This window comes from Pelmatolapia mariae, linkage group LG18, assembly GCF_036321145.2.
Source record: "Pelmatolapia mariae isolate MD_Pm_ZW linkage group LG18, Pm_UMD_F_2, whole genome shotgun sequence".
Classification (NCBI taxonomy): domain Eukaryota; kingdom Metazoa; phylum Chordata; class Actinopteri; order Cichliformes; family Cichlidae; genus Pelmatolapia; species Pelmatolapia mariae.
This window is the reverse complement of record NC_086243.1, coordinates 24873261-24884498: the sequence shown is the minus strand read 5'-3', so window position 1 is coordinate 24884498 and position 11238 is coordinate 24873261. Positions and strand designations below refer to the sequence as shown.

The window sequence follows — 11238 nt, the reverse complement described above, 5'->3', positions numbered from 1 at the left end:
ACCATTGTATGCACTTTTATCTATTCTTAACTAAAGAAAACTGTTTTTTAGGGTAAAAATATGTCTAAAATCTTTCATCTCTTATTTCAAAATATAAACATGTAACTGACAGGCAGAGATAAAATTGCAAACGAAGTTGTTTGTTGGAGCCTTTCCGCATTATTTGTGCCAAAACGGCTGTAAGATCCCTTTATTTTGAAAGTCACTTCCGGATGTTGTAAAATTTATTTTATGCCGCTTAGTGAAGATGTCTGTCTGTGTCAGGGGCTGGGTTTCTGTTTTATCCAAGAAGAGGGGAAAATAATAGAGTTTCAAGCATGAAGCACGAAGAAACAAATACATTGAGTGTACATTGACAAATGATGATTTAAAAACTTTCCAAAACTTACCATGGCTATAAGGGAGCTCAAGGTTTGCCTTTTAGGGGTAAGTGGTTGATGTTTTTGTTGATCCGTTTTGGGGGCAAATTCCTTTAGTCTGCTGCGAAACTGCAAAAGCCGACAACATGTTGATGTTAACAGCTGCTCGTTTACAACTTAATGGTATAGTCGGTACTTTGTCAGTTCTGGTATTTTATTTAAAAGAACTCTACTTTGTCGTCTTCGTGAAATAAGTTGGGAATTTAACTAATATTGGTAGCTAGTAGTTGGCTTAAAACCAACCTCATCGGTCGGCAGTCATTTTGAGTATGTCCTCTCGCATGTATTTTGTAGTTCTTAACAGATTAAGCTCTGCTGTGTAGTGTAAATCTTTACTTTATAACGGCTCTGACAGTTTATCAGCCATTACGTCATCATCGGAGCCAGCGAGCCGTTAGATTTCTTGCTGCGTTAGCGAAACACGTCAGTCTGTCTTTATAAACGGTGACAGGGACGGCGAGAGCGTTTTGGACCGCAAACTGCCGCTTTATCGATGATGTTGAAGTCGGGAGCCGGGAACTTTTAGGAGCCTCATAAGGTTTTTAGGCCCCCGTATACCTCCTCAGGGCCCTGACATCCTCACTAAAATATTTTTTTGAGTCAGCCCAACCATACGCTGACCTTACCCATCTTTTGTTACACCTCTGCATGCTTATAACAAGCGGGAGGAGCAGATTTTATGCACATTTAAAGTCAAATAAAACCGTACAGGGGTGTTTATACGATTAAAAAAATGGGGTGCCACATTAGGAGACTAGGAAGTGGGTGGGTGGGGGGTCCTATTTTCTTCATCAGATGTGTTACATGAAAAGTGGCACTGCATGAGAGTTTAAATTATAGACAGACTCAAAGATTAATGTAGTTACAATGAGTTGAGCATTATTACTGTTGACATGTCGGTCTTTTGGAACCAGAGGTGACAATTGAGGGGTGGGGTGGGGGGGGGGGGGGTGTCTATCCAGATATCGGTAGTATCGCTACCAGCACTGGTTTTGGTATCGATACTAGTGCGATAGAATTGATACTTAGTTTCTATGATCTAAATTCAGTATGCAGTCAATTGAACTGTATTAAATTATTTTTTGGGGAAAGGATAAAACAGACTTTAATGTCTATTTTATTTATACCCTATAACCCATTTAAACAACAGAAGTCTTTTTGAGACAGGCACACTTGTGCCTTTTTTCCACTAGTACCAATTTGACTCAACTCTACTAATTTTCAGTTGTTTTCAGTTACAACTGAGTACCACCTAAAAACCGAATTGAGTTGAGCCATGCTGAGCCCACTAGGTACTAGTGGGGCAAAAAGGCATTACGTTCCAGGTCTCCAAAAAACACAGTTTCAAGATACACAAAAAGCTGAAAGGTGTGTTTTATTGTGTTATCCAATTACTGTGGTCAATAAAATGTATTCAGAATTTGCAAATTGATGGTGATTCATCTCATAAGTCATGACACACCACTCTTCTCTACATAAGTTGATGTTATAAGTTAAAAGTATCGGTATTGGTAACAGCGATACTGGCCCTGTATTTACTTAAAATCTGCAGTATTGCACAACACTAATAAGAGGTGGCTCTCTCTGTGAGCCACATGCTCATTTGGCTAACACCTTGTGATTGTGTTGGGCAATTAGTATATTCTGAAAAGTCAACTTACTAAATGGAGTCAATATTTTATTCAATACTATCTGTAAGTAGGAAGTGAGTCTGTGATATCAGTAAAAAAATGTATACCAGTATTATCTCGGATGATGTTGGACATGATATAGCCACTGTTTGCAAGGGAAAATGTGTATTCCCAGAGTGGTTGGTGAGTAGTTTCCAGAGGTCGCTTGGCTGTTGCTACAGTAGGTGAAATCAGTCGCAAAGAGGACGCTCTGCACAAAAGCCTCTTTGTGATTGCTTTGGTGGCTAGCAGATTGTTGCGCTCACCTGGAGTTAGCATGGAAGATGCTGACTACAGCTGGAACCTTTTGCAACTACAAGAGTTGCCCCCTGCTGGCCGTTAGTAAGAATGCAGATGAAGTATTCATTGTGAAGACCCTTTATATAAGTAAAAGTGATTATAGTACAAAATTTTTACCATCAAAATATATTTAAGAAATCTAAAGTGAAAGTACGTGTTACACAGAGTCATACACCGTGTGTTACTGGATAATTTCACGTTATCATTTTAATGACTTAAATACTGCTGTTGCACACTCTTGTATTTGCTATGGTTGTATAATCCAGTAGGTTCAATAGTGACCGCTCACTCTGTGTGTGCATGTCCTGTGACTGATTGATGTTTGCAGGACACTGGAGTTGGGAAATCCAGCATTGTTTGCCGATTTGTCCAGGATCATTTCGATCACAACATAAGTCCAACCATAGGGTGAGTGTTAACCAGCAGAAGGCTTAAGCAGCAGGAAACTAATCAGTCGTGTTTGGACACAAAGCTGAAGTAAAGATGTACAGAAATGTACAGGGAGATTCAGCCAGTTAATCAGTAATCTGGCTGAATGAAACTATGCGCAAGCTCAAGTTAAGCTTGTGTTTTTTAGTGATCTCAATCCACATCATTTGTACTAATGGGTAGATTGATAATCCTATGAACTGTCTATAAGCTACAGAAGTTAAACCTAATTATAGAAGAACTGATTACTCAAGATAAAACTAAATGTACCTTATTTCATTTGGGTCTTTTATCTTAACTGAATACATATATTTTAAAGGAATTGCACAAGCCACTATTACCAGACTGTTAAAACTTAACAGACTTTTATTACTATTTAATATTTCTTTAGTCCACACTAAACTTGGGCGGATTGGTGATAGTCATAACCCCCTAGACAATGTAGAACATGTACAGCTCAGCCAAAAGGTCTCCTTCCTGTAAGGGAAACCTCAGCAGGTAACACATAGCTTATTCTAAACAAACTTTAGCAACTGAAATAAAGACAAACCCACCCGGGAGTCATCCTGCTTCAGCTCCACAACTCCAATAATTCTCATAAGGCGTTTTCATTTTATTACAAATATGTGATTTAATGACATTTTTGAAGTACAAATTTTAGTTAAGTGTTTGCAAGCTTTAATGCACAAATAGGGTAAGGGTAGTGGTTGAAAACAGTGTAAAAAATGTAACTTATGGGAAAATGGGTTCAAATGAATAATTGCAAATCCACCTTCCAACGTCTGTAAGCTTGTGAAAAAACCTTGATTTTACTATGTCATTGCATCTGATTTAAAAAATAACCTCACTTTGGAGTGACACTTTTAGGCAAAAAGATTGTAGAATTTTATAAAAATGATAGTTTTTTTAGTACTTGGTGTAATAAACACTGAAATAAACTGATCATTACCTGTAACTCCAGCTTTCATCTTCAGGGTCCATCTATACCAGTCTTTAAACCCACTGTTGTGACTATGTTTTTCCTTTTTTTGTTTGAAGGAGGTTTTACATGCCTCTATAGCAACAAACATGCTGTCCCAAACATACTTGTTTTCAGTGTTCTTACTTTCCTGCTGACATGCACAGATTTTTTTCCCTTTGTTTTTAAAGAGCGACCTAAAAAATAGCTGTTGTGAAATGCTTTAAACCATCCACAGAGCGTCATTCCTGACCAAGACAGTGCCATGTGGAAATGAGCTACACAAATTTCTGATCTGGGATACAGCTGGGCAGGAACGGGTGAGTGTATGCAACAGAAACTCCGCATGGACTCGCTGTTAGCTTTAAGTTAACACATGTGATGTTGATTTTCCATTAAACTTTGCATCAGAAAGCTGGTACTCGTGATAGGTAGATATTTATAGGTTATGAAACGGGATGCTTGACACAAGAGTTCAAAGGTCATGAGACATCACGGTGATTAATTTGATGGCTAAGAGGGGGAGGTGGGGTATAGCTGAAGCTTGCCAAACCTGCTTACTGCATGGAAAAAACTAATGCGAGCATTTCCTGCTTATGTGTGAAAAAAGTATGCTGGGACTTCTGCTGTGAGGGTTCTCCTATTACATTTGACCGACTGATCTTGTGTGATCAGTGGTGCTGATGGTAAACATCTGTGAACAATACAACTGTGGACACTCTTGAAATATTGATGTCACTGTGGTGTAGTGTTATCATCATGACTGTGGGCTTGCTGATTAAACCTGTGACGTCTGAGTAATTAATATAATTTTAAAAACATGCCATAATATTTTATTCTACATTTATTATCATTCAAACACCATTTTAAGCAGTCTTTTTAGTCTGCTTGTTTAAACACACACTTCCCTTACCTGACATTTTTGGGGTTTTAGATACCAAATATAATTGAATATGTCAGTGTTTCTCAAACTTTTCAAAATGAGTACCACCTCATAAAATATATGGCTCTTAGAATATCACCCTTATAACCGACATTAAAGTACAATAGTATACGCCTATTTAACACCATATAGTTTACATGAGACAATTTTATTTCTTATCTGAATGTTATTTATTTTAACTGTCATAAACAGGATGTGACAAGTGATAATAATAATAAATGTACTGCATTAAAACATTCACAGCAGGTGGGATATCTGATCTTTAAGTGATGACCACAGTTTGAGAACCACTGGAATATGTTATTTAAAGGCACTGATAATGTTTTTAAACTGAAAAGGGTTTTATAGAATAAACTCCTGCAAGCCATAAATGTAATGAATTTTTTTAAACGGAAATGTAAAAAAATTTCATTTGATTTCTTATTTAATTGGCCACACATTGTCTACTTTATTAAAATACATACGATTTCTACCGATTGACTTTTTTTTGTATGATTGTTGAGTTAACTAAACTGCTGCAACTTTGAGATGAATTGTATCTTCTCTTATCATTGGCAATGGATATATAGTTGTACTGATGATAATACACTGATGATAGTTGCTGAGCAATGTGCCGGTGCAGAGGAGAAGAAAAGCTTAAGGGAATGGTGCCGGTTTTGACTGATAAGAGAAACCAACAGTAACTTCAGTACAAAATAGAAATAATTTTGATACAGATGCCATACATTGGTATAGGAAATGTAAAAAAATACAACCTGAGTGTGATATTTATTCTTAAATTGACATTCCTTTTTGGATTCACTGTTTATAAATGATCTCAAAGTTTGGCACGTGTTGGTACATTATTAGCCGACGCGTTCACTCATCGTTTATCTGCAGTAGGCTAACATTTAGTGAGGTGATTTTTACATTCAACATTTCTTTACAAGCTACCACAGTTTGTCATGTCAAAGTGAAGGTAACTGCTAAAAGTTAGAAAGGCCTGGGGACTTGAGGAAGTAATTGTTTCCATAAACTCATCATGTAAGAATGTATGGGCATAGTACTCTGCCTGGCTTTTATAAGCTTTTTTTCCCCCTTATTAATCATAGACTGAACACTTTGGATCATATTTATGTGTGACATACCAAAAAATTAAATCAATTTTATGCTAACTAATATAAATGTGTCGTCTTTTTTTAGTTTCACTCATTAGCTCCTATGTACTACAGAGGATCGGCTGCTGCTGTCATTGTCTATGACATTACTAAACTGGTAAGTGTAACAGGAAGTTTACTATTGCTAAACTGGCTAACGTGTCATGGCTGTTAGCTCCCTGGAAAAAATGAAAAACATCAGTAACAGCTGTCCTGAACATTTGTAAGTGAAGAATTTTTGCTACTTTTCCATCACTGTGGGATGCTGTGTTTCATGACCTACAAATGTCATTCTTTCCTGGTTTGTTAATGGAAACTCGTCTGGGAAAAAAAAAGCAATGAATATATGACAGGAGTCGGAAAAAAACTGCTGGGCATATTCTCATAAACGATCTATCCCAGGATTGACCCCAATGTCTTCTTGTTGTCCAGGATTCGTTCCAGACGCTGAAGAAATGGGTGAAGGAGCTGAAGGAACACGGTCCTGAAGACATTGTAGTAGCTATAGCAGGGAATAAGAATGATTTAGGAGACATCAGGTGGGCTTCTTTTTTTCATCTCTCTTTTTTTTTTTATATTTGCACTTTTTATTGGTGATCTTGTACAGAAGGAACTTTACAACATACATGGGGACAAAGATCAGATAGCCATATACATTGTCAGTCAACATATCCAACAGAATTTCAATTTCTCAAAACTGCAGTAAGATGTAAGTAATAGTTCCCAGTTGTATTTCTCTAACTGGAGGCAGTTGATCCAATCTTGGTGTGATGTCCACCTTATAGTTGCTTACCTAGGTAAGGAGAGTCATTTAAATAAAATGGCTTCTCAGCTCTTTAATGTACTGGGTCCATCTGGACCAGAGTTTGTTGAATTTGTCTCTTTGAAGCCGCAATTTTTCATCTCTTTTGTTACAAATATGTTAAAAAAAAGTTTCTACAGACACTGTTAGACTGAGTTAACAAACAAATGTGAAAATAGAAATAATTTACCTCAAAAGGGGTCCAAAGTTGAGGGATTTTCACAGTGAGCAAACTGCAGACAAGAAGTACAAAGCATTGCGTTGCAAGTCTTTAAGAGTGAAACAGGACAACTGTTAATTTAATCCGCGCAGAGATCTGAATCATCGTCAGTTTTACATCCTTATTATTTACAAAGACTCTAGCCACGTCCTGTCATACCACACTGAAGTAAGGTGGTTAAGCCAAGGACCTGTGCATTTCTTGAATTTACAACCACTGGGGTTCTTTGTACTGGCAGCAGACTGTCTGAGGCTCTTCGTCACATGTTCTGTCAATGAATAGCTCGTTAATTGTGGTCGTTTTCAGAAAGTACTTCTATTTTTGTTTTATTGCCTGACAGACTTGAGACCAAACTAAAATATATATGTGGCCTATGAACTAAAATAATTTTGACACCCCTGTTATTGGAGGTCTGTGGCATCACTTCAAAGGACTTATTTGTACCAAAGCAGCAACATGACCTTTCTCTTCATGTTTAGTGATGAAGAAGTTGTGATATTATTCACTCTGGTCCCAATTATAAGTCTTCTTTTATTGTATCACTTCCTTTAACCATAAATGTGCAGTAAACTCACACAATACTGTGCAAAGGTGTGGAGTCGCCACCTTATTTCTGTACATTTTGTACGTTCTTGTACCTGACTATTTTCAATGGACTGACTTTGTTTGTTGAGCCACTGACCTATGAAACAGTCAAGTTTAAAAAGTCCCTTTTTAAGTGTTGCCTTCACATTACAGACAACTTAGCAAATAAACAATTTTCAGTTGTATCTGTAGACATTTTGTTACTGGCAGCCTGTCACAAATACACATCTTTTGTTAACATTTTTAGTTGAATTCATGAGAGATTGCAAAGATAACACCATTTGACAGGCATAAAATGGCATTTCTACCCCAACAAACTGATTCCCAAAGTGTTATAAGCTGAAACCCCGATATATTTTGGCACGGTGTGCAGTTTGTCCTTAAAAAAATGGAGGAAACTGCACAATCAGAGGTGAGAAGAAGTGTCAAGCCTGAAAAAAAAAACATGTCTGCATCCAGTTAGAAACTCAACTGATGAAAGTGACTGATTAAAATGCAGATTTTCCATCTGAACTCTGTTCATCTTTTTTACAGGGAAGTTCCTATGAAGGAAGCTAAGGAGTTTGCTGAATCAATTGCCGCTATTTTCATTGAGACGAGTGCCCGAAATGCTGTCAATGTTGAGGAGCTCTTTCAGAAAATCAGTAGGTTTTGTGGCTTTTTGTTTTCTCCATCAGAAGTACTAGTGTGTCCTGTCTTGTGCTTGATTTAGAGTGGCCTAATTAGCCTGCTGTACCTCCCCAGAAAAGTAACTACACTTTTATAGCAGATCAGCTCTAAAATCTTCTCTCTTGTCTGCATTTCAGTAAAAGTAACTGTTGGTCATGTTAAATACTAGTCTATGTTAATACCCTAGGGAACTCCAGCTTCCTCTCATAGTCCATAAACGGATTTGTTAGGTCAACTAACGAATCTAGATTGGCTACAGGCCCTGTGATTGAGGGTGTCCTGTCTAGGATGTACCTGGCAACTTGCAGTATAACAGCTAGAATAGACCCTGAAGTGGATGATCAATAAAGAAAGTGGATAAATGTGACAAGAGACAGATTTTTTTTTAAATGTATCTTTTGTTTGTGCTCAGAATGGAAGCAGAAAAAAGCTCTGACTTTAATTATTCATTTCCAAATAAAACCTGGACTCTACATTTCCCTGGAGCCTGCAACACAGCATGACTCCAAATGATGAAATGAAACATGCAGTTTGTAATGCAGATTTTCTGTTTTAATTGCATTAAGGTTCTGCCATAATGTGGGGGATACATTTTAAATCAAATATAACACAGTAAATGTTTTATTTTTATTCCGGCTAAATGGTGCTGGGATGTTTTGGTTCAACGCTGTGTATCCTAAGCTAAGCAATCTCCTTTCTTTCATGTGGTCAGCAAAAAAACTGCTCTGCCTTAATTTTAGTAGTAGTGAAGCAATGCCAAATACAACTCAGCTAAATTTATAAAACTCTTTGTATGCTTAAGATTACTAGATCTGATGTGGAATCTCTTTAAATGTCTGTATTTTTAGGTAAACAAATTCCACCCCTGGAAAATTCTGAGGTGGACAGCAATGATTCCTTTAAACTCACACGACAGCCTGCTCCATCCACCAGGAGGTGCTGCTAGTACCAGCAGCGGCTGATAAGATTACTTCCTTCCGCACTACGGACCCCACCAGCACAGCAATCCACACGGCGTCTTACCGTAGTGACAGCACAGTGAGCAGACTGAAGTTGGCCTGCACGTGTGGTTGATTGCAACATGAAACAGAAAAACCTACCAGCAGTATTATATGCGCCAATCCACCAGTTTTAACATGCATGTTCATTTCATTTATTCCTAGCAGTTTCAGATCTGCTGAAGTCATGAAGCAGAAAGCCTTCAGTTTGTCCCCCTCAGGTGGTGTTCTGGCTGAACTACTGTGTGGTGTGATACATACAGAAGCTCATTCTAAATTTCAACTCATTTTATACTCTAACTTTAAAATTGAGCACAAATTAAAAACAAGCGGAGCTGACGTGTTTTATAAAGACAGGAATTTAATAGTTGTTTTCATCACTCTCCTTCTCTGTAGACTATCATAGCACTGTGGCTCTTAAACACATTGAAATTCTTAATATCAATTTTTAGCAAGTCTAACTCCTCCACCCATGAAGCATTTGTGCACATGTGCCACATTTAAGTAAGAGGTCGTTAAGAACAAACTTAGACGAGCATTTATCTCTGTAGCTCAAATGCGACGGCTTTACATTCCTCACGTGTTTTTCACGCACATTTGCTTTAGAAAGGTTTTAACTGTAGTGCTGCAGTGGGAACAGCTTGAATCGCAATTACAGCATGACACCCCCGGCTGAAACACTGTGACCAATGCTAGAACTGTTTACATAGTGATTTGTTGAAGATGTTTTCTACATGCTGAAGTGTATTGAGATTTCATTGCAGGGAACGACTGTATACAGCTGCCAATCGTGTTTTTGTTTTTTCATGCATTTTACCTGTAAAAGGGGTCACTTTTGTATTGTTGATAAGAGACAAGAACTGCATGTATTTGACTTTAAACATGTGTACAGCTGTTATGTTGCATATACTAACCAAACTCTAAAGGAACTGTGGGAGCGCAGCCCTAACCGTTTAAACCGTTCATCATGCTCATAGCAGCACTTTGCATATTTACACAGTATCAGCTGGGAGTTGCTTTAATAGTAAAAATGTTAACTATTGCAGTTCTCCTTAACTTCAGCATACAGTAGAAATTATTTGAAGGAACATGAAAATTAATTACAATACTGACCAATTAGTTTTGCATTGTCATAGCTTACATTTGTAGTTTACATTTGTACTTGAGTTACTTATTTACATTATAACGTGTACAGTTTTTATCAACAGGTATGATGGGATAATAGAATCAAATTTTGACTTTGTAATGCCATACATATAATGATATTTACCGCCCTATATATGGGAAAATATACCAGCCTTCATTCAGAAATCTTCTAGTCTGTGTGGCCTTGCTTATCTGAAAAACATACGGTGCATACCTTTAGGTATGTGACGCAGTTTTTTAGCTCAGAGGTTAATTTGGAGCAAATGTGCGGCATGGGACTACAATCTTCCACTAAAATGTACCACTCAGTAATTGGCTTAAGATGAAAACTGAAATGAACTTAAGAGCTTCTTAGCACCAGATATAAACAAAGTTATATCAGCTGGAAGAGTTATGATTGAAAACAACCTTCATACAATGCAGACTGGATTTCTCAGTGCGCGTTGTTTGGACCCCCTTTGTGAGTTGAGATGGCGACAGAAGTGCCTTTTGTATGTTTTTCTAAACAAAATGTATGACATGGCTAAAATGTGCATACTGTTAGAATTAATTACTTGTGTCTGACCAAATATATACATAACACTGCCATTCCTTTACAGTCACACTCATACTGTATGCTGCAGTCATGCTTCTCTGTTTACTCTATGGACCAGATTAACATCTGTATATTAATCAATGTAATAAAAAAGTAAACATTCAATTTCTCTTCAAATTTTACTCTTTCCAATAATGAAATACTGAAGTGTCATCAAAGATCTCAAACACTGTCAAAGGATTACAAACTAAGCTGATGTCTGTACAGGTTCTCAGTCATCCAGTAGTCTAGAGAGCTTGAAAACAAAGAGGCAACTGAACTGATGATATTTGATCTATCAATCATCCAAGAGCCTTCTTCAGTTGTAAAAGTAAAAGGGGGTGAATCCCGCTTGTTGTCAAAGAAACTCTGGAGAATTTTAGCCAACA

General features: G+C 37.4%; 1 protein-coding gene across 1 annotated transcript; it reads left to right on the top strand.

The window, feature by feature from the left end:
• Positions 1-247: 247 nt before the first annotated feature.
• rab31 (RAB31, member RAS oncogene family) lies at positions 248-10975 on the top strand. Its single transcript, XM_063462808.1, has 7 exons — positions 248-426; positions 2718-2797; positions 4015-4096; positions 5902-5973; positions 6288-6394; positions 7997-8106; positions 8980-10975. The coding sequence occupies exons 1-7, from the start codon at positions 391-393 to the stop codon at positions 9075-9077; spliced, it is 585 nt and encodes a 194-aa protein (XP_063318878.1). The 5' UTR covers positions 248-390; the 3' UTR covers positions 9078-10975.
• The last annotated feature ends 263 nt before the right edge of the window (positions 10976-11238 follow it).